At 53.1% G+C, this 23,809-nt stretch overlaps 1 protein-coding gene across 2 annotated transcripts; it reads right to left on the bottom strand.

Annotated features, from left to right (window-relative positions):
- Positions 1 to 22,112, bottom strand: LOC116956069 (ras-related protein Rab-37-like). 2 transcript variants are annotated; one of them, XM_032977517.2, is made up of 10 exons: positions 20,799 to 22,112; positions 18,618 to 18,728; positions 14,042 to 14,083; positions 11,913 to 11,979; positions 11,170 to 11,222; positions 10,781 to 10,846; positions 10,222 to 10,278; positions 9,584 to 9,660; positions 8,636 to 8,744; positions 1 to 8,551 (listed from the first exon to the last, which is right to left on the bottom strand). In XM_032977517.2, the coding sequence occupies exons 1-9, from the start codon at positions 21,039 to 21,041 to the stop codon at positions 8,639 to 8,641; spliced, it is 822 nt and encodes a 273-aa protein (XP_032833408.1). In that variant the 5' UTR covers positions 21,042 to 22,112; the 3' UTR covers positions 1 to 8,551; positions 8,636 to 8,638. The 2 variants fall into 2 exon arrangements, with proteins under 2 accessions (XP_032833408.1, XP_032833400.1); XM_032977509.2 differs by having other exon boundaries at positions 1 to 8,744; positions 20,799 to 22,111.
- Positions 22,113 to 23,809: the final 1,697 nt, after the last annotated feature.

Genomic DNA, 23,809 nt, shown 5'->3' with positions numbered 1-23,809 from the left:
TGAGAAGTGAAATTCAACATGTTAAAGAAGCGCTGCAAATGAACGGTTACAATGATGCACAAATCAACAGGACATTGAATACCAAAACAAAATCAAATCATACGAGCAGTGAAACTGCCCAAGGAGTTAAAACGATAAAAATACCGTACATTGCGGGAGTAACTGATAAACTAGCCAGATGTTTGGGAAAACAAAACATCCGAGTCAGATTTGGCACGGTACATAAAATACAGAAATTAATATCTGGTACAAAAGATGTATTACCGAAGCTATCAACAGGATTAACTGCACGTGTGGTAAATGTTGTTGGGCAAACAGGACGAATGATCAGCACGAGACTAAAAGAACATCAGATAAATATAAAATTATCCCAATACAACTGTCAGCAGTAGCAGAACACGCGTGCCAACAAGGACACTCAATTGATTTTGATAATGTTAAAGTTTCGTGCAAAACTAACTGGCCAAGACTAATAAGAGAATCTATCGAAATTGAAAGTAATCAAAATAACTTTAACCGTTCGCGTAGCTACCGCCTCAGTGTTGCGTGGAAAAGAATAATCAAATAATAAATTATTTAAATGCATGCCTACAAAGGGTAGCGTACTTCAATAGGGATTATCGTTGGTAGGGCTATTTTAATAAACACAATAGGGTTCGCATAATGCACATGCATAATGTACGTTGGCTCAGTAATCCCCCCCCCCACATTGTGCAAGAGCGCAGAAGCGTGGTCAACACATCTACGCCTCTATATAAGGAACGAAACATTTAGACTTCTTCACAAATCTGGCTGTCGCCTGATGAAGCTAGTTGTAATTACTTGCGAAACGTCGTACTCGGATTGTAAATGTTGTGGCTTGGCTCTCCAACACACCGGTGTGCTGTACTGGTGACGAATTGGCCACGTCCTGTTTACGTGACAACCCTTACTAGTTGGCTGTGTCGGGTTTTAACGACACGTTTATATATTTACGCGATCTAACCTAAAAACCTCTATTATGGATGATATTGGTCGCGAAAGCCTACGTGTTAAGCTTATCTTTATTGTTAAGACTTAGATTAAAATCTAATAACATTTTAGGTTTGAAATGTCAAATATGTGAAAATCCTAAGGGGTTTACAAACGTTTTTCTCGGCACTTCATATATATTTCCCCCCATACTTTACACTGGTGTCAGTTGGGGAAGGGAGGAAATCGAACCGGTTTTGCATTGGGCCCCATCCTGAAACCGCCAAGAGCCACTGAGCCGTGACCTGGAATTGAACTCGTCGGGTCGCTGGCTTTCGCAAACGCCGAAATATGTGGTGATAACAACACTGTGGACCATTAACCCCTTTAACAAGGGTTGCGGAGGTACAAAAACCGTTCATCCAATATTTTTACATCAGTAAGTGGTTCTCAATTGGGAAAGAGCAAATGTAAAACCCTTTCTGGCACAATGTCTTAATTTGGTCGTGGTCGTGAAGTCTTCTTGGACGGTTTTAATTGTATCCAATTGATTTTCTAAGTAACCGACTCGTGTAAATGACGCTCGATCGAGCCAACAGAAGAAAAAAATCCAATTGCAAACCCAGACGAACTTCATCGCCGGAGCTGTGGCGAGAGAAACTGCCGCGCTTAACGGGGCATGACGTTCTAATGTGCTCTGGTTGAGACGGCAGTGAGTGTGGTGTGCTGCTGGCTGGGTGGGTGGTGGGGAGGAGGAGGAGGGAGGCACGCGCTTAACCACGGGGCCATGCCGATAATAAGGAAACCGCAATTAGATTGGACACACAGCGGACAAAAAAAACCGGACAATTACTGTACCACCGACGACATCTTGTGGGGTTTTGTTATTCAAATTCTCCATTCTCAACGGCTTGCTGCCAGGGCGAGATGTTATCCTCCTCGACTGGTATGCAGGAAGTTGTGGGTTCGATCCCGATCCTGACGATGCCTGTATATTTGGAGTTTGGATGTTCTCCCCGTGTTCGCGTGGATTTTTAATCCAGCTCCTCCGGTTTTCCCCTCCACATCTAGAATCAACATGCATTTAGAGTATTTGGCTGCTATAAATGTCCATGTGATGAGCCACTTCGTTGAGCTGTCATTTGTGGCCAGGTCGCTTATGAAAAAGAGCTACATAGCTCAGTGGGCCTTGCCTCGACAAAAAAATGTTGTTGCTCGTGAACATCTCGTGTTGCCATAACACAGTACTTTATACAGTACATGGTTTTGCCTCCCAATTAGGAGCCATTACAGAAATGGCCCTTGCCTATAATGTTTATAAACATTTGGGGAGTTCACCAGCATAGGTTTAAGCGAGGCTGACTATTGATGGAACCCTATTGCAACCAGTCCAGAGTTTGCTTGAACTGAACCGGTGCTGCTTGACAACGTGCACTCCAAGAGGGCCCGTGTGGCTGATGAGGTGTAAAAAAAAACTTTTAACGACGGCGGCATTAATGTTTTATCATCTTACAGGGCATGGTATAAGCCGTGTTAACATGGATTGATGGTAGCACATGACCTGGCTGGCTGTGAAGGACGGGCAAAACTAGAAAGTAGAGAGTTTGATAGCCAAGGCATTAGTGGTGAAGGAAAGAAAAGAGCGGTGGTGCAGTGGTTAGCGCACTGCGTGACGAACCCGGAAACCCAAAGTTGGTTCCCGGCTACGCGATACCTGAACCGGTCCGAGCATGCGCACCGACCAAAACCACTTCCAACTCGTCGTGACCAGTGTGGTGAAGTATGGTCAAACTGCATCTGCCTTGACCTACATGGCATGGGGGAAGCTTTCGTCCAGCAATATATGTATACACTGGAAGAATCCGATGAGCTATGAATCTCTCTTTCAGGAGATTGACAAGTGGGGTGCGGGGTGGGTGCTGTATCATGCATCACGTGGCTCCGTGCGTGGTAGTCTCTCAAACCCGAACGCCAGGGCGGCGGCGGCGGCAGCGGCTTTAGACTCGACTCGGGGGGGGGGGGGGGGAGCGCGTTTTGTAACAACAAAATAACCATTTAATAAGTGCGCTTTAACAAAACGGTATAGAACAATCTCAAGTCACGAAGTGCAGCAACATCCATGGAACGATATTTAAACAACTCTTAAAAACGAAACCCTCCCCCCCTCCGCGCGCTCTCCTAGTGCAAATCACGAGATGGCGACAGGAACTGGGGTCCATTAAACACCACGACTGGTGGGAGGAGGGGGCCGGGACCCCCAAATACAGTGATCAAAGGGGGGGGGGGGGTTAGGACAGACCCCCATATTAAGCAACGTAGCCTTTGGTTGGGGGTTGTGGGGTGGGTGGGAGGAACCAGGAGCCGAACTTGGACCCAGGAGCCGAACTTGGACCCAGGATCCTCGGGACGGAGATATCCTCCCCAGCCACCCATCCATCTGCACCACGAACCAATAGACGCGCAATTGATGCGCCCAGAGCCCTAGCCCCACACGCACAAGACCACGAACCACCCACACTGCAATCCACAATCATAATCACGCACGATCACCACCGAAACCAACACGTGGGCACGGCTGCGGGGACGGGAGGCGAAAGCCACCAGAGAGAGAGAGGGCCGCGTTGCGCGCGTGTGTGCCTGAAACAGCTGATGGGGAAAATGTTCCCTCGACACCCTCCCCCCCATCTCATCCTCCCCCCGTCTTTTAGTTTCACATCCCCGAGTGTGAATGGGCATTCGTGCAAAAAACTGGAGGTGTCGTTTTTGTTTTGCTGTGGAACCAGCCTCGTACGAGTTTTGATGAGATTCACACGCACAAAAAAGCAATATTTCTTTTCCACCGGAAGTGTAAAACAAATGTCAGCTGAAGAACGTACGAGCCCGTTCCGATATCCGCGCAGGTTCAACCCAGGGACGCGTGGTGAACCAGAAACCCTCCCCCATCCCTCGTTAGGCTCTGCCCACTTTTACACAACCACGCCCGCTCGGCAATTAGCCCCACCCATAATTTTGGGTAACCCCCGCCCATTGAATGGGTAGTCCCTCCCATTACCTTGGCTAGCCACGCCCTTTGACAGCATCATTATCAGTCGGGCATGCGGCCGAGAACATTTAAAAACTGGACGCAATTCAACTCTGCCTTAAAAGGAAAACGACAGGCGACGTTTCTGGCAGTGGCCCTAACTTAACAGCACAATGACCCTAACCGTTAATTCACCATGTGCTATGAAGAAGGGAAATTATCCCAAGACGTCACCTGTTATATATTATTCCTTTTAAGGCCACAAGGTAATCATTGACGAATGTGCTGAGTTCATTGGATTTCTTTGTGCTTGTGGACCCGCTGCAATCACCAAACAACCGGTTTAATCAACAACAACAACAAACTGGTAGGAAAAATAAATTACGCGGGGTGACACCAGGACGGCCGATCTGAAACCACTGAGTAGCTTTGGGTGTCGTCCCCGCGCTTTAGCATTAAATAGCCAAGGGGAACATTCCCCTCGAGGCGTCTTTTGTGCCACCCAACAACCATCGGTGTGCAGACGAAAGTCCGTGGCCATTGGCATAACGCGTTCCTCCTTTAGGATGTTTAATGAACGGATTGCTCTCTCACTCTGCACTCCCTCGCTGCATGATCGACCGAAGGGGAAAACGCGCTACCTTCAAGGTGTTGTTCGTTCGATCGGCCCCTGGGACGCGAGCCTGGTTTGCTGTGGTGGCACTGGCGGCGGTGGCTGTCGTCACATTGCTCCACGTGTCACAGTGATGCTGTGAGCGAGGGATGACTTGGCCATTTAACGCGGCACAATACTTTAAAAAAAAAAACCCGTCGCTGCAGCACCGGCGTGGTAGCGCAGTCTGGTCTGCTGTAACGGCGTGTTGTTTTCAAAACGCGAATTGGATGTAACGCGATTCAACACCCGATCATCGCGTGGCGAGCGGAAGAGGGGCACGGGTGGTGGCAGCAGTCCCACGTGACAATTCAAATGGGTTTATCGCTTGAAACAAGAAGAAAAAACACGAGACGTGAATTCATTCGCCGCCCCATCAATTCAATGGATTGTCACGATTCGATTCAAGGATTGATTGTTTTTTGTTTTGGCCATTGCGAATGTAAGTGGCGTCTCACGGCAGCCATGGCTCACATGAAACCCATTTACGAGGCGTACAAATGTACGGAATGGATTTTTACGCGCATGGCGAGCATAAGAATGCATTCTAATCGATGCATTGTTGCACTACATCCTGCAATCCGGTTATAATTGGCAACTTTTTCTTATTCTTCAGAAGAGGCTTGAGCCTGGCTTATCATGATATCGTGAGCCAGACCGGTGGCCATATGACTGTAATTCCCCCCCCCCCCCCATCCGTTTCAAAGGCGCTGGGAGTCGCTGTAAGAATCGCCGAGCTTAGACCGCCGTGCCATTTCAAAACAGTGGAAGCAGTTTCCACACGACAGATGAAGCCAGAGCGAAATGAGATGGTGACCCGAAGCGTCACAAAAGCACAGTGCTCACCACAAACAGCAGCGCCGCCACCCACCGCTCATCGCTAGAACCAGAGCCACCGACGGCCTCCCTCGCAGAGGGTGCGACCCCTCCTGGTAGGGGTCACGACCCGACTTTGTACAGTTCCATCAGACTCCTCAAGGAGGTCCCTCGCCGATGCGAATGAACGCAAGGGCCATTCCATTCGAGACGAAGGAGCTACGCAGGTCCATCGCTCGACTCCATCACCCAGATCCATCCTAGATCCCTCACTCATCCATTGCAGATCACTCACTGCTCCATCACCCGGTTCCATCCCAGATCGACCACTGCTCCATCACCCAGAGCTCTCACCGAGATCCTTTACTGATCCATCCCAGATCCCTCACTGATTCTTCCCCCAGATCCCTCACTGCTCCATCACCCGGTTCCTTCCCAAAGCTTTCATGGCTCCATTATCCCAACTCGTTTCCGAAACCCTCCCTTCTCCGACAACTCACTCGGTCGCAGACACCTTCATCCAACTCCTCAGTTGGCTTCCTCTCCCAAGTGGTTTCGGCAGTCTCGGTCAGCTTGGGCGCCGTCGCGCAGAACGCCTGTGCTCACGGGGGGAGGGGGTGCTGACCATCCCACTCTCTGGTACCTGTGGCTCCACTGGCCGTCTGATCTCATCATCATCATCACAGCCCTTGGTCAATCCACTGCCTGATGAAGGCCTCCCCCCAAGCCGTCACGAGGTCATCCTCGCAGCGGCTTTTGGCTTCATCATCAAAGGCGGTCACTGCATCGCGCGCTTTCAGATGCGCTTCTGCGACCGTCTGGTACACTCTTCCCTCCGATATTGAGAAACCACTGGAGCTATGCACTTGTAAATCTAGATCAAAAACTAATTTATTTAAAACTTTTTGTGGTTTGTTGTCCATCCCCCTGCACCTACGATGAGCACGGTTGCTACGTATGGTGCGAAAGAAGTTCAGCATACATACATACATCTCTAATGAACCTGCGAATTCACGTTAATACCCACACACAAGGTAAGTGGATGCCCTCACAGGCGTGTTTCCCTTCTCTCGGCTGCCACGAAGCTAATAATGTAAATCACAAGAATACCACCAGGTGAGCCTAAACGTGAGCAGCCACTCAGGAACACCACCTTTCAAGAATGCCGAAGCAGGTACAGTATTCACACGTTCAAGTATTTAAAGCAAGCAATTGGCTGGCGCACCTCGAACTGTACTTCAAAATAACATGGACCACAAATCGGCCATGTGAAATGTATTTGACTTCACATTTGCTCGTTTTTGATTTGCACTCACACAGCCGTGATGTTTGTTTCGAGCGAAGCGGCCGAGCTGCGAGTTATGTTTTTGTTTGTCTCGCCGAGCCGGCACGCAGCCCCCCAGCAGCTCGAGGAATTGCTTAGGGTTGGAAATCTGCTCGCGAAGACCGAGGAGGCCACGGCGGGACGGCCGTGCAACCCCAGGGGCGGGGCAAGACAGAATCAAGGCGGCAGGACGGAAGGGCGCACGTGGCCAAAAAAAAACTGGATCTCGTCAAGTCAACGGTCCGCATCGTCCCACACGCAAATGTCGTCAAAAGCTAAGGTGGCACCGTGGGCATTGTACACACGAGCCGGCAGGCGGGCGGGCGGGCGTATGCACCGGTACGACGAGGCCGCGGAGGGCTCCGAGCTCACCCACCGTAACGGAACGCTGCAAGTACTCGCCTGCGCGAGCACCAGGGAGACCTGGCGCTGCGGGCCTCCGATGCTGCGCCACGTCCAACGGCTGAAGCGGCACGAGCCGAAAGAGCGTGGCGGACACTCCGGGGCCCTGGCACGAAGCCTGGCACGGCACGAAGCCTGGCACGGCACTGAGGGGCATGTGGCACTGAGGGCATGTGGCACGGAGCTCAGCCTGGCACGGAGCTCAGCATGGCATGTGGCACTGAGGGCGCGTGGCAGGACCCCAGCGTGGTGTGTGGCACGGAGCTCAGTGTGGCGCGGGCCGTAGCCGGGCTTGGCACGTGGCACTGGGCGCAGGGCGGCACGGAGCGGAAAGCGGGTGCGGGGTGCGGGGCGCGGGGACGTGGTGAGACGTGGTGGGACGCGGTGGGACGTGGTGAGACGCGGCACAGTCAACCCGGCGGGCGACCGCGGTAAACGCTCGGCAAGGAAGGCGCTCGGCGAGTGTGCAGTGCGCGTGCCGGTTGCACAGAACGTTCACGGTGCGTGGAGCGGCGTGCACTGCGTGGTGCACATGGGGCGGTCTGCTGCTCTTGATGTGGTCTGCTGTCTGTGGTGTGCTTCGTGTGGTGTGCATGGTTATTGTGCTGTGCTTGATGTCAGATGCTGTATGTGGTGTGCTCCGTGTGGTGGGCATTGTGTGGTGTGCATGGTGTGGTGTCTTGTGCTTGATGTCGTATGCTGTACGTGGTGTGCTCGGTGTGGTGTGCACGGTGTGGTGTGCACGGTGTGGTGTGCACGGTGTGGTGTGCATGGTGTGGTGTGCATGGTGTGGTGTGCTTGGTGTTGCATGCTGTTATGTGGTGTATTTGATGGTGTGCACGGTGTGGTGTACTGTGCTTGATGTCATATGCTGTATGTGATTGTGCTCGGTGTGGTGTGCACTGTGTGGTGTGCATGGTGTGGTGTGCACGGTGTGGTGTGCATGGTGTGGTGTTAATGGTGTGGTGTGCATGGTGTGGTGTGCTTGGTGTGGTGTGCATGGTGTGGTGTGCACGGTGTGGTGTGCATGGTGTGGTGTGCATGGTGTGGTGTGCACGGTGTGGTGTGCACGGTGTGGTGTGCATGGTGTGGTGTGCTTGGTGTGGTGTGCATGATGTGGTGTTAATGGTGTGGTGTGCACGGTGTGGTGTGCATGGTGTGGTGTGCATGGTGTGGTGTGCATGGTGTGGTGTGAATGGTGTGGTGTGCACGGTGTAGTATGCTTGATGTGGTGTGCTTGGTGTGGTGTGCATGGTGTGGTGTGCACGGTGTGGTGTGCACGGTGTGGTGTGCATGGTGTGGTGTACTGTTCACGGTGTGGTGTTAATGGTGTGGTGTGCACGGTGTGGTGTGCACGGTGTGGTGTACTGTTCATGGTGTGCACGGTGTGGTGTGCACGGTGTGGTGTGCACGGTGTGGTGTGCACGGTGTGGTGTGCACGGTGTGGTGTGCACGGTGTGGTGTGCACTGCTCAGGACGTGAGGCAGCAGCTGGACTTGTGCTGCGCTGCCTCCACGTACTCCTTGAGCTGGAATTTGGGCTCGTCCGGCTTCCCCAGTTCACGCTGCTTCAAGGCCCTGTGACAAAGACAAAGATCCCCCGTGTAGCCTTATGAGGCCGTTGGGGAAAGTGCCGTTCGCGGGTCGCACCTACGAAGGCCGGCACGGCACACGATGGGGGTGGGAGGCCAGCATCACGCCTGGCCGCCTTTGCCTCCCTTGTGGCGTTGTTTACACTTCGCGCCAGGTACTCATTTGAGGCTGAGTTGACCCCTGGTAGGCCAAGGACTTGTTCAGATATTCGTCACCGATATTGGTCGTGTGCTAAGGCGTATACTGTGCGTTGAGCTAAGCGTGCAAGTGCCGTGATATGCTACGGGGGATCTTTGTCTGTGTTCACATTCGTGCGCATGCTGTTGCGGCATACATTCTGTGTGTGCTCGTGTACGAGTGCACGTTCTCATGAGCGTGCGAGTGTGTACGCACGTGTGCGTGAATGCGTACGTGTACATTAACAGCACTTGCCCCTACAGCCTGTGTGCCAACACTACGGGCGAGCTTTGTCTCTGTGTGTGTGTACGTGTGTGGGGAGCGGTAGTGTAGCAGTTAGCGCGCTGCGCTACGATCCCGGCAACTGGAATTCAATTCCCGCTCACGGCCAACACCGGTGACGATCTGAACCGGTCCTGTGCCTCCCCTAGGTAGACTCAGCCTCAAATACCTGGTGCGGTATGTAAAAACATCACCACTGGAGTGACAAAGGCAGCCGGGGGTGGTGCTGGCCACCTACCCCCTCGTGTGCCGTTCTAGCCTTTAAAAGTGCTCGCTAACAGCACTTGCCCCAACAGTCTGTTAAGGCTACACGGGGGGGGGGCTCTTTGTGTGCATGTACGTGCATTGCTCGCGCTGTCACTCACTTGGCCAGGGCCATGAATGCCAGCTCCACATTGAGGCCGCTCCGTGCGCTTGTCTCCATGAACGGCACCTTGCATTCCTGGGGTGGGCACGGGGGCGGCAGGGGGTGGACACGGGGGCGGCAGGGGGTGAGGAAACCGTATACAGGCGTGACGGCATGGGGGTTATGACTGTCTGCGTTAGTGAGTGGAGAAATAGTTTGGTGGTTGAGTGAGCTATTGAGTGGAGGAGTGGGTGAGTTGGTGAGTGAGTGAATGGAGGAATTAGTGAATGGGTGTGTGAGCGCTTGAGTAAGCAATGCGTCGGTGGATGGGTGGATGGGTGAGCGAGTGAGAAAGCGAGCGAGCCAATGAGCGAGCGAGCCAGTGAGCGCACAAATAAGTGTGCTGGCGGGTGCGTGCGCGCGCGTGTGCAAGTGACCGATTGCACGTGTTGAGTCCGCGAGAAGGTGAACAACAGGTGGGCGAAGCGCAGACAGGCGAGCGCGGGGGCACCCGTAGGGACCGGAGGCAGCCTATGAGGCTCCCTAATCCCGAGCGCTCCCCCGCTAATGCTCGGCGCCGAGTGCCGCGCGTAAATTATGCACGAGAGCAGAGTGGCTTTGAGAGTGGCTAACGTCGGGAGCGTGGGGATCGGTCACCTTGGCGAGCCTCTCCCCATCCTCCAGGCGAACCACGCGTTGCCCGCCCAGGTCAGCCTGCGTTGGGGCGAGGTGGTGGGTGGGGGCGGGGCGGGGCGGGGGGGCAAGGGAGTGGACGAGTAGGAGCAAGAATCAGAGCGGCAGAACCACAAGCGCGCGGTCTTTGTAACCAGCGCTCTGTTGTGTCAGTCAGTCCGGCGCACACACACTTCCTTCCGGCCTGAGGCTCACCACCATCACAACCACCACCGCATTGCTGCTCACTGTAAAAGGCTGTTATACCGTACAGCTTACAGTACAACCAACACACCAAAGCACACGTCGCATATCACCACACTAACACGCGTAGCTCACCACACAGCACACACCGGAGCACACACAGTGTAACACACAGCTCACCGGACAGCACACACCACAGCACATAGCATAGCACTCCATGTACACACATTACGTAGCACCTGGCCTATCACATAGCCTCCCAGCTGCAGCCTATGGCATCACCCCTCACCCCCCCCCCCCTCAGCTCTCACCCCTCACCCCTCGCCCTTCACCCCCTCACCTTGTTGCCGATGAGCATCAGGACCACGTTGCTGTCTGCAAAATTCTGTACCTCCGTCAGCCAAGACTACACACACAGGGGACACACAAAGTCAAAATCTTTCCCTCTGCCACAGTTCTACTCAGCCAGAAAAGTGAAGATGATGATTAATTTGATCAAAACGATGATGATTTTTATTACGACAGTGATGATTATGATTTAAGATGATAATTTGACGATGATGATGATTTTTCATGATTGTTATCGATAAGCATAATGATAATAATAATGATGATGACCATGTTGATGATTCTCAATAACGACGGTGACAGTTGCCGATGACGATGCTAATGACGATGACAATAAAAAGATGATTCCGAGTTGACTTCACCACATGCGCGCACACTCACCCGCACGTTCTCGAACGACACTCTGTTGGACACATCGTAGCACAGGAGCAGGGCTGCAGCAGGGGCAGCGGCAGCAGGAAGATGAAGATGGGCAGGAGGGACACAAGAATCAGAGAGGGTGGTCAGGACAAACATTTCAACGCAAGGATGCTCACATTCCGTTCACGCTGCCTCCCAGATAAACATGCACACGTTGGACTAACGTTGGGCTAACGTCGTTACACCATCGTTGAACCAACGATGGTCCAGCGTTGGTCCACGTTCACTGGGATGATCGCCCATCATCTGTCATCAGGAAAGGAATGTGGCTCTGACCACGAACGCCACCGTGAGTGTGTGCCGCGCGGCATTATAAATATATACGTGTATGGGGAATGGTAGTGTCGCAGTTGGCAACCTCCGCTGCGAACCCGGCAACCCGAGTTCGAGTCCCGCGAATGGCCAACCACCAGTGATGATTACCTGAACCAGTCCTAGGCCTCAGCCTGAAATGACTACCTGGTGCAGTGTGTAAACATTGCCACTCGGGAGACAAAGATGGCCGGGTTTGATACTGGCCATCCCCCCCCACCCCCACCCACCCTCATGTGCCGTACCGGCCTTAATAGGTGCTCGCTAACAGGCTTCACGGGGTACAATTGTCGTCGTTATGTGCTGCATGTGCTGTGTACCCTTTAGGTGTGCGGTGAGGTGGCACACATGTGCGTGGCGTGGTGCTGTGCGCGATGTGGTTAGGTCGTTACCGTCGGCGTCGCGGTAGTACGCGTGAGTTACACTGCGGAACCTCTCTTGGCCGGCGGTGTCCCAGATCTGGTGCGCACCACACCACAACAATCAAAACCACACCACAACAATCCACACCACAACAATCAAAACCACACCACAACAATCCAAACCACACCACTACAATCCAAACCACACCACAACAATCAAAACCACACCACAACAACAAAAACCACACCACAACAATCACAACCACACCACAACAATCAATACCACCCCACAACAATCCACACCACACCACAACAATCAAAACCACACCACAACAATCCACACCACAGCGACCAATACCACACCACAACAATCAAAACCACACCACAACAATCCACACCACAACAATCAAAACCACCCCACAACAATCCACACCACACCACAACAATCAAAACCACACCACAACAATCCACACCACCCCACAACAATCAAAACCACACCACAACAATCAAAACCACACCACAACAATCCAAACCACACCACAACAATCAAAACCACACCACAACAATCCACACCACAGCGACCAATACCACACCACAACAATCAATACCACAGCACAGCAATCCACTCCACAACAATCAATACCACCCCACATCAAACAATACACCATGGCAATCCACACCACAATGATCAACACCAGCCCACAGGAATCGTCATACCACACCACGATAATTCACACTGCAACATCACATTTACAACAATTCACACCACCGCAGTGCAAACTACTACTCTTACTAATCAACATCACCTCTAAATCCACTCCGCTCAATGCACACCCCCCCACACCACACCACCGCACACTCCTTGTTCTCCGTTAACCGGCGATCATCGGTCACGAGGCCGACATCACCAGGGCCGGGGATAATGTTCCGCAGAGCCACTCAGCCGAGGCCGAGTCAATGAATCATCGGCCGGGGCAGAGGAGCCATTACCCGGATCGATCCCTCACACGCCGTCATTTTAGAGACACTATAAACGAGGCCTCGGTGCCGACTCCATAAACACCGCACTCGGTGTGTAACGGTGTGTGTACATGTGCGCGTGTGTGTGCTTGTGTATATATGTAACAGGGTAAATGGCGGTGTGGACGGCAGGACACCTCCATAAAACATGACGTGCGAGGCCCACCGCTTGCGATCAACTACTCCCCCACAGTGAGAGGCCAAGCAGGATTCCAACGAGCTGCTCTATGCAGCTGGACACTAGCCCTGACCCTAGCCCTGACCCTAGCCCTGACCCTAACCCTAACGCTGACACTAGCCCTAACCATGACACTAGCCTGAACCCTGACACTAGCCCTAACACTAGTCCTAAACCTGACACTAGCCCTAACACTGATACAAGTCCTCAAGCTGAACCTCGCCTTAATCATAACCCGAGCCCTATCCCTAGCACTAACCCTTCGCCCACACAACAATAGCCAGCAGATATTGACACTAACTCTAACCCGAGTGCTGACTATAATCCAGACTCTAACCACAATAGGAAACCAAACCCTAACGCTAGCACTAATCACACGAACAACCAAATCCGACCCTAGTCCAAACCCAAGCCCTAATCCCTAGTCTGCCACAAGCCCTAATCCTAACCATTAAATTAGCCTTAATCCTATTCCTAATCCCTAAGTCTAACTATAACCCTCACCACCAATGGCCAACCAAACCCGAACGCTATCCCCTCCGATGCGACCCACATTTTCACCGTCAGACATTAAACCTTTCCAATCAGACATTAGCCCTCACCTTCCTAGCCTTTAACCAATCAACCGAGAGCATGGCCCTATAATCCAAACAACGCAAAGCAATTGAACCCCCCCCCCCCATCCATTCCCCACTAACCCTGGGCTGAGGAACAGACGCCGTCCGAACAAAACAGCGCGCGGCGGCTCTAAGTGAGCAAGAGCGAGGGAAAGGAGAGAGAATTATTCCACTTAGGGTGGTTTATGAGGTGGCCCCGAGGAACCCCCACCCCCCACCCCCACCGCCTGTCAGCACAGCAGCGCCATTGCCTTAACGAAGCTAAATGAGCACAAAATAACCTCCTTTGCGGGGAGGGCCCAAGCGGGCAGCCTCGCTGCGGGTTACCGTGGCGACGGGGTTACCTGGAGTTTCACCTTGACGTCATCGATGGTCACGACCTTGTTCTGAGGAACGGGGACGGACGAGACGGGACGAGACGCGCGTGTGCGTATGTACACGAATGTACGTACAAACAGACATGCACACGCGCGCATATACACGCACCACGGACAAGTACAGACATATACACTGATATTGACATGTGCATATATATACACACATACATATACAGATGTGTATGTACACTTATATATATGCACACGCATGTAGAGATATACACGTGCACAGTTATAGACATATACACGTGCGGACACATCACAGGTAAACATACATTTCAGACATACACACGAAAACAGACACACGCACACATATACATGTACACGCGCACGTATAAACAAACAGACACACGAATACAGACGTGCATACATATACAAATCCATGAATACACACGCACGTATATGTACATACATATACACACAGGCACACACAAAACAAATCAACACACGCACACACACGTTCACACAAAGACACAGGCACACGCACAGAGAAACACACAGGTCACCCAGTTAGTCTCATAGGCCATCGGTGTAAGTGTTGTTAGTGGTCACCGATGAAGGGCACTATATAGCATGGCAAAGGCATGGTTGTGTCCAGATCCACGCGTTCCAAGCCACACTGCACCGGGCACTCATTTGGGGCCGATTAAACCAAGCCAGGGTTCCTCATCACAGGCCCCTGACGTTGTGACACACATAGGCTGCTGTGTTGCAGTGTGTGACACTCTGCCACGCCATCGGACACATGCACACACGGGACGCAAACGTACGCAAACAAAACCACACAGGGCCCTTCTGTTCTGGCGTATTGCCATAAGACAAGCGCTGTTAGCAAACACTACACCTATACACATGGGACACAGGCTAAAAAGACAGAGACCCCTATATCGATGTTAAGACAGTGCCGTTGGCAAGCAGTGCACGTACACACAAAGGCGAAGATCCCCCATATAACCTTAACACACTGTTGGGGCAAGTGCTGTTAATGAGCACCAATGAAAGGCCGGCAGGGCACACAAGGGGGTGGTGGTGCGTGACCAGCAGCACGCACCAGGTACTCATTTAAGGCCGAGTCGACGTAGCGGAGGCCCAAGGCAGGTTCATATATTCGTCACTGATGTGGGCTGTGAGCGGGAATGGAACTTGGGTTGCCAGGTTCGTAGCAAAGCACGCTCACCGTTACACTACTGCTCCCCCCACACGCACACAAGCACAAAGACACTGACACACACAGATAGACAAATACCTCCTGTATAGCTTTCACAGGGTTCAGGGCAAGTGCTGTTCATGAGCTGCTATTAAGGTTGGCAGGGTAAGTGACGGGGTGGGTTGCCAACAACACACCCAGCCGCTTTTGACTCCCAAATGCCACTCTTTACACACTTTACACACTGAAGGCTGAGTCGATCTCGGGGAGGTCCAACACTAGTAAAGATAATCGTCACTGGTGTTGGCCGTGAACGGGAATTAAAATCGGGTTGCTGGGTTTGTAACGCAGTGCGCTTACCACTGCGCCACCGCTCCCCACACACAGACATATGCACACTGTGAGACACACACACACACACGCATGGACGTATACAACGACAAAGATCCCACATATAGCCAGAACAGAATGTTGGGGAAAGTGCTGTTAGCATAGCACCTATGAAGGCCGACACGGCACACGAGGAGGTGGGCGGCCAGCACCACGCCCGGCCGCCTATTCCTTCCTCGTGACGATGTCTACACACCGCACCAGGTACTCATTTGAGGCTAAGTTGACTTAGGGGAGGCCCAGGACCAGTTCATATATTCATCACTGGTGTTAGCCGTGAGCGGGAATCAAACTCGGGTCGCCGGGTTCGTAGCAGCAGCACGCTAACCGCTACACTAGCGCTCCCCACACACACAGAGAAACACACACAGAGACAGACAGACACACAATCCAGGCATTCGCACACCTGTGTACACACCCAGCACACCAGTGTAAAAAAAACAAGTAAGCGCACAATGGGGTGCAGTGTTCGTAGAGCAAAGGATACCTGCATTAAAGAATTTAAACACCGCTTAGGGTCACTTACGGCTGGGTGGACACCTCAGGTTTTTAACGACTCCCATCTGTATTCATCAATGATAACGAGCAGCTGAAGAATTACAGCGCGTTTGCGGAGGAACGACTGTCGCTCAACACAGGCCGCTAGAAAGCCAGATGATGAATCCGTGATGTATACGGAGCGCCAAATTTGTGATCCCGTAAAGTAGGTGTGTCAGGCTCAATTACGGTTATCCTGGGCGTGTGCTTGCCCACACAAGAGGTTATGGAAGAGGAATCGACAGTGATAATAACGATGGTGAATTCATGCTCGATCCCATGCTCAAACCCATGCTCGAAGCTCGATGTGATGTTGTACGATGTGATGTTGTACGCCCGCATCTGTGTGTCTGCGAGCGAGTGATTTTGCATGCATGTGTGTTTGTCTGCGTGTGTAAGGTGGAGGAGTGGCAGGCGACCCAAGTTCGATTCCCACTCATGATCAACATCGGTGGCAAATAATTGAAATGGTTCTGGCCATTCCCTTGATCGAACTAAGGCCTCAAATGAGCACCTGGTGCAGTGTGTAAAAATCAGCACTGGAGAGACAAAGGGGGCTGAGCATAGTGCTGGTCACACCACCCTTCATATGCACTGTGCTGGCATTAACAGGTGCTCACTAACCACACTTGGCCCAACAATCTGTTAGAGGGAGATCTTTGTCTTTGTGTGTGTGCGTGCACTAGTGTGTATATCTATGTGTGTGTGGGCATTTGTGTGTGTGTGTTCGCATGTGTATAAATGAGCTGGTCTATTTGTGTGTATGATCACTCTTTTGTATCTGTGTGGGTGTGCGAGTTTTGTGTGTGTGTGTGCGCGCGTGCGTGTGCAAATTTGAATGTCTGTCTGCCTCCTTGCGTGTGGGTTGCGCGTGCTTTTGTGCGTGTAAATTCTATGCGTTCATTTGGATGTGAGAAAATCTGAATTCCTGGCAATGCATATGTGCGCATGCATGCATGACAGCCAAGTGTGGGCATGCGTGGGCGTAAGGGATTTAAACGATGGGTGGGAGGACAGGAGCAGGAACTGCTTCGGTGAGTGTGCGCATGCACACAGGGTGTGCTAACGAGCAAGGGTGGCCGTGTGTGTGTGTGTGTGCGCATGCCAGCGTATGGGTGTGTCCGTGCGTGTGCACACAGGATGTGCTAATGAGGGAGGATGTGCGTGCGTGCCAGCATGTGGCAGTATCCGTGAACGTGCACACAGGGTGTAATAACGATGGAGGGGTGTGTGGCATTTGTGGATGTGTGTTCGTGCCAGTGTGTGCGCGTGTGTATGCCAGTGTGCGTGTGTGGGTGCATGTTCAGTGCGCGTGTGTACATGCCAGTATGTGTGTGTGGGTGCATGTGCAGGAACCTGTTGCATCCGCCAGTGCATGCATGCATGCGTGACGATTACCTGAACCGGTCCCGGGGCTCCCCTAGGTCGACTCAGCCTCATATGAGTACCTGGTGCGGTGTGTAAACATCTTCACTGGGGAGACAAAGGCGGTTGGGCGTCGTGCTGGCCACTCACCCCCTCGTGTGCCGTGCTGGAGCATAGGTGATTGCAAATAGCACTACTCACAAACAGCCTCAACAGCCTGTTAAGGCTATACGGGGGATATGTGTATTTTTTACGTGTCACTGTGGGTGTGTACACGACTCATGCCTGTCAGTGCGCGTGTCAGGGTGTGTGCGTGTGTGTGCATGCACGTATGTACGTGTGTCAGGGTGTGTGCGTGTGTGTGCATGCACGTATGTATGTGTGTTAGGGTGTGTGCGTGTGTGTGCATGCACGTATATATGTGTGTTAGGGTGTGTGCACACACACGCACACACCCTAACACACGTATGTATGTGTGTTAGGGTGTGTGTACACACACGCACACACCCTAACACACGTATGTATGTGTGTTAGGGTGTGTGCACACACACGCACACACCCTAACACACGTATGTATGTGTGTTAGGGTGTGTGCGTGTGTAGGGAGTGGTGGTGTAGCAGTTAGCTAGCTGCGTTACGAACCCGGCGACCCGAGTTCCATTCCCACTCACATCTAACACCAGTGACGATTATCGGAACAGCTCGTGGGCCTCCCCTAGGTGGATTCAGCCTCAAATGAGTACCTGGTGCGGTGTGTAAACATCGCCACTGGGGAGACAAAGGCGGTCGGGCGTGGTGCTGGCCACCCACCCCCTCGTGTGCCATTCTGGCCTTCATAAGCGCTCGCTAACAGCACTTGCCCCTACAGTCTGTTAAGGCTATACGGGGGATCTTTGTCTTTGGGTGTGCATGCACGTATGTATGTGTGTCATGGTGTGTGATTGCATTCTTAGATGTGAGTGAGATATGGTGTATGTGTGTTTGTGTGCATTCATGCGGGATATATATGTGAATGAATGTGCGTACAATTGTGTGCATCCGTGGTATTTTAACGAGTGGAGATAAGGTAGGGGGGAGTGATTGGTGGCGGGGGGGGGGTCTTGCCTTGAAGTCGATGCCGACTGTGGCGATGTAGCTGCCAGACAGGAAGGCACCGTCTTTAAAGCGCATGAGCAGACACGTCTTGCCCACGCCGGAGTCTCCGATCACCATCACCTACAGCACAGCACGCAGCACACAAAGCACATATCGAACACAGCACACACAGCAGACATCACAGATAGGTCTTACCCACGCCCGAGTCTCTGATCACCATCACCTACAGCACACAGCACATATCACGCACATAGTACACATGACACACGCACACATCACACACACAGTAACACATCACACATCAGACTCAATACACAACACAGATGATACCACACAGCATGTCACACAGTACTCAACACGCATTGTTACGGTGTGTTTGCACGTGTGTGTGTGTGGGAATGTCTTTGTGTGTGTCCGTGTGTTGTGGGGAGTGGTAGCGTAGTGGTTAGCGCACTGCGCTACGAACCTGGCTACTTGAGTTCGATTCCCATTCAGGGCCAACACCAATGACGAATATCTGAACTGGTCCTGGGCCTCCCTCCTAAGCATCACCACTGAGCAAACAAAAGTGACCAGGCATGGTGCTAGCCGCTCCAGCCCTTCGTGTGCTGTGGTGGCCTTCATAGGTGCTCAATCACAGCACTTGCCCCCAACAGTCTGTTAAGGGTTTTTGGGGGGGGGGGAATCTGTCTTTTGTTGCGATGTGCGTGTGTTTGGGAAGTGGTGTCAAGGTGGTTAAGGAAGAATGCTGCTGTACCACCTCATTCACTTGGGTTAGATTCCTGGCCACATGTATTATAAGCAGTCAATGCTGACACCATAGAACGCCTAGGTCGACTCAGCTGGTAAATAACCAGGGGGGCGGGGGGGGCAACTACTGCCACCTACTTCATAGAGAGGAGGGCAGGCTGTTTTGTAAATCTGGGAGGGGGGGGCAGCACCAAAGGATTGGGTGGGGTGGGGGGTATTTAGGTCCCTGTGCCTTCAGGGTTCTCCATTGCCATGACAACCGGCCGAGCAGGACGCCATGGAAACGCCGGGCGCCTCGTGACGAGCAACAGCCCAATCTCACTGTCTCTCCTTGCCAAGCATCGCCAACTCACCACCATCACGTTACTCATCATCCTTACCTCCCTCACCACCCTCACATCCTTCACATTACTCACCACCCTCATATCCCTCACGTCACTCATCATCACCCTCACCTCCGTAACGTCCCTCACCTCCCTAACCTAACTCACATCACTGACACAACTCACCTCCTCATATCAATCACATCACTCACCTCACTGAAATAATTGACCTTCCCTCACCTCATATCACTCACCACCTCACATCCCTCACATCATTCACCCCCCCCCCCACTCCACCTTCCTCACCTCTCACACCCCTCACCTGCCTCCAATTACTCCTATACCTCACGTAACTCACCACCTCACCTCCATCACATACCTCACCTGCTCACACACCCCCTCACACCACCCTGACATCACTCACTCCACACTCACCATCCTCACATCGCTCACCGTCCTCACCTCCCACACACATAACACCCCACGCGTCCATCAAAACTCCCTTACATCCCTCTCGTCTCTCTCATTCCCCGTGCCTCACGTCTCAATCGCAATATCTCAAACATGCATTGGATCGCTCACAGAGCCACAGTCCTGCCCTGCACGACCCCCTCTGCACAAACCGCCTGTGTAATCCCCTGTGGGGCCTCGCTACACGGACCCTGGTGTTCCCACCACACGACCCCTCTTTATAAACCGCCTTTCACGTGAACCCCTGAATGAACACCCCCCCCCCCCCTTTCTACACGACCCCTCTACACGAGCTATCTCTTCGCTTAAACTCACACCCCCCCCTCCCCGAATGTTCAAATGACCCCCCACGACCAGCACAGCGTAGGGATACCTTCATCCACGGTGCTCCCCATATCACCCCCCCCCCCCCAAACACACATTCACTACCCACATGACCCCTGCGTTGTACGAACCCCCATGCCCTCCCAGCCCCCTCGTAATAACCCCTGTACACCACCTGTACACAACCCCCACTCCACTCTCGCATGACTCCTCCACACCACCGAGCCCCCCCCCTCTCCCCATAGCCCACCTTCACTAACCCCCGTGCCCTCCTCCATCCCCCCCCCCCCCAAACAACACCGTGCCCCCCCCCGCCCCCCACCTTGAATGAGAGGTCAAACGCCTCCTTGGCGCTACCGCTCCGCGATTGGCGTCCAGCGCGAACCCCGTTCGTGTTGCCGCCGCTGCCGCCGCCGCTGCCGCCGATGCTGGCGAGGGGCCCCGCGGGGCCGGGGGCGCCTTTGGGCCTCGGCGAATGCGTGGAGGAGGCACCGACCCCCGCCGCGGGAATCTCCGTGGAGACGCTCCTCTTGCTGCCGAACGGGAGCCGCGCGCGGCGCGACATTTCCTCAAATTACGAGCCGGGTGGTGAGGGGATGGGACGGGGGATGGAGTTCTATTCCAGCATGGCAGGGTTGGTTGTGGTGGTGGTGGAGGAGGAGGAGGGTGGGTAGGTGAGGTGAGGGAAGCAAAGTGAGGTGAGTAGCAGGGTCGTCAGGGATGGTTATTAGGTGAGGTGGGGGGGGGGAAGGTGAGGTGGGGTAGAATGGTGAGTGCAAAAGGTGAGGGAAGAGAGACGCGGGGTGAGGATTGGTGAGGTCGGGGATGAGGGCACGTGGGGTGGGAGGGGTGACGGGAACAGGTGGGCAAGGATAGGCAGACAGGTGAGGGAGACAGGTGAGTTTAGGCAGACAGGTGGTTGTGAGACAAAGACGGATTTGGGAGAAAGGTTAAACGGAGACGGGTCGTGGCAGACAGGTGAGGTTGTGAGAGCGTTTAAGAGTGAGATGCAGTTGAGTGTCAGGCGAATTACAAAAGTGTGTAGAGTATGGTGGGGTTGCGGATGCAGGTGAGAGTGGGAAGACGAGCAGGCAGATGAGGGCAAGATGTGAGCGATAGCTTTGATGGGACGGGTGAGGAGACGGGTTTGAGACGTGAGGAACAGGCGAAGAACCGGTAAGAGGAGCAAGGACAGGTTTGAGGAGGAACTGATTTGAGGGACAGATGAGGACACAGTCAATGAGCTGGGCAGACAGGCGAGTGGGGTGAGGAGCGGTGAGCGGACAAGCGAATGAGGTGAGGAACAGGTGATCGGAAGCCGATCATACAGGAGAGGAGGCCTCAGGAACAGAGGGTGAAGCAGGCAGGTAAATAACGGAGGTGAGTAACAGGTGAGGAGAGAGGTGAGTAACAGGTGAGGAGAGAGGTGAGTAACAGTTGAGGGGGCAGTAGGTCTGAGCACAACAGGTGAGGAACAAAGATGAGCGCAGACAGATGGTAAGGAGCTGGTGAGGAGGAGAGGTGAGCGCGACTGTGGTGAGGAGGCGCCGCCGCGTCGCGGAAGCGGAGCTCCAGTGAGGACCGGGTAAAGGAGCGCGCGCGTGGACGACGTAAACACGTGACGTCACCACGCACGGGCGCGACGTCACGACGCACAGCGGTGTTCTTTTACGCGCGCGTCTCCTGAGGGACGTGAATGTGTGACGTCATCACGCACGGGCACCAACGTCAAGACGCACAGCAATGTTTTGTCGCGCGCGTCTCCTAAGGGACGTGTAACCCGTTACGTCATCACGCACGCGAGCGCCGCCAGCACGCGCAAGGGGGGGGGGGGGGGGTTTAAACCGAGTGACGTCGTACGCACGGCTATGACATCACCACGCACATTTTTTTACGATACGATAAATATGACGCTAATCGCGATATCAGTTTCCCATAACTTTGCAATTCCATTTCACACTTATACGTCGTTTTGTAACTACATTACAACCTCAGTCGCGTTTTCACGCGTTACGCAATAGCACGATCTCTTTCGCCTCGTATTAAACACTGCAACACAAGCTCCTAATACCGGTAGGAACCTCCTGGTAACACCACCAGCCCACAGGGGATTATTGTGTCCGTCCGTCGTGCATCCAAAAATGGGAGGGGTGGGGCTGGGTGGAGAGGGGAGGGGCTGGGTGGGGAGGGTGGGGCGGGGTGGGGAGGGGAGGGTGGGGAGGGGCTGGGTGGGGAGGGTGGAGAGGGGCTGGGTGGGGAGGGTGGGGAGAGTGGAGAGGGGAGGGGCTGGGTGGGGAGGGGAGGGTGGGGAGGGTGGGGAGGGGCTGGGTGGGGGGTGGGAGGGGTGGGGAGGGGCTGGTCACCCCGTGGTGCCCTTGTAAAACTCAACGTTTAACCTACTCACGCCGGCTTGTGCCCGCCCTCACAGTCGGGCATATTGTGCGGAATACACCACGTGGTGCCGCCGTTGACCCTGGCCATTGACCGAGCAACCCAACGTTCCTACCAGCTCCCTCCGCAGGAGAATGTGTTAATTTGATAACTGGAAAGACTCGCGCGATGACGTGACACGCACGACGGTTATCTCATGACGTAATAACCGCACGTCGAATTACGTCATTGCGCACGCCCCCCCCACCGCCGCTGTGCGCGTGACATCATCACGCGGGCAACGTCATCGCTCAGAGTACGAAAGCCGCGTGCCTTGCTAGAGTGTGACGTCATCACGCATGCGGTTACTGTGGTGGTAACACTTGTTTTGTTGTGGTGGTAACACATGTTTTGTTGTCAGAAAAAAGGGGAAAAAACTATTATTATATATTGACACTGGCAAAGGAGGTCCCATGATGTAGCTGCTCAAAACCCGAGCTCTCGTTGTCCTGATAGTGGCATTGTCTCTGTGCTGTTCGCCTTTTGGCGTCCTCTGGTCTAACTTTCTAAAGAAAGCTGTCTCTGGGGTGGACCAATCAGTTTCAAAGACAATTCACACACTGTCAGAGCATGTTTTTTAATTGCATTTTCACCACAAGTATCTGTGGTTAATGTAGACATGCTTCCTTGCAAAATTTTCAGTTTGGTGTTTAACATCTTGACACCTGATTTAAAGCTTTCGTGACTGCAGTAATTCATATTCTTAGCTCTTTCGGTATAGTCACGTTGAAGGGAAACAATAAAATAATAAAATATATATAAAACAATAAAAATTCTCACGACGTTTCGACCATAACGCAAACGGTCATCATCAGGTGTGAAAAACCAACGGCAAGAAACATTTGAAAGAAGTGGCGGTTTGCATTTCGTGACTGCAGGGATTTATATTCTTGGTTATTTCGG

This window comes from Petromyzon marinus, chromosome 3 (assembly GCF_048934315.1).
Source record: "Petromyzon marinus isolate PM22_M1 ecotype Great Lakes invasive population chromosome 3, UKy_Petmar_22M1.pri1.0, whole genome shotgun sequence".
NCBI lineage: Eukaryota > Metazoa > Chordata > Hyperoartia > Petromyzontiformes > Petromyzontidae > Petromyzon > Petromyzon marinus.
The sequence above is the reverse complement of the archived record's forward strand: the minus strand, read 5'-3'. Positions and strand labels throughout refer to the sequence as shown.

Coding starts and splice junctions, on each gene's coding strand:
- LOC116956069 (XM_032977517.2), bottom strand. CDS start 21,041: ATGTCGCGCCGCGCGCGGCTCCCGTTCGGCAGCAAGAGGAGCGTCTCC. Junction 18,729..20,798: donor CGTTTGACCTCTCATTCAAG/GTGGGGGGCGGG, acceptor GCTGTGCTGTAG/GTGATGGTGATCGGAGACTC. Junction 10,847..11,169: donor TGTCGTTCGAGAACGTGCGG/GTGAGTGTGCGC, acceptor CTGTGTGTGTAG/TCTTGGCTGACGGAGGTACA.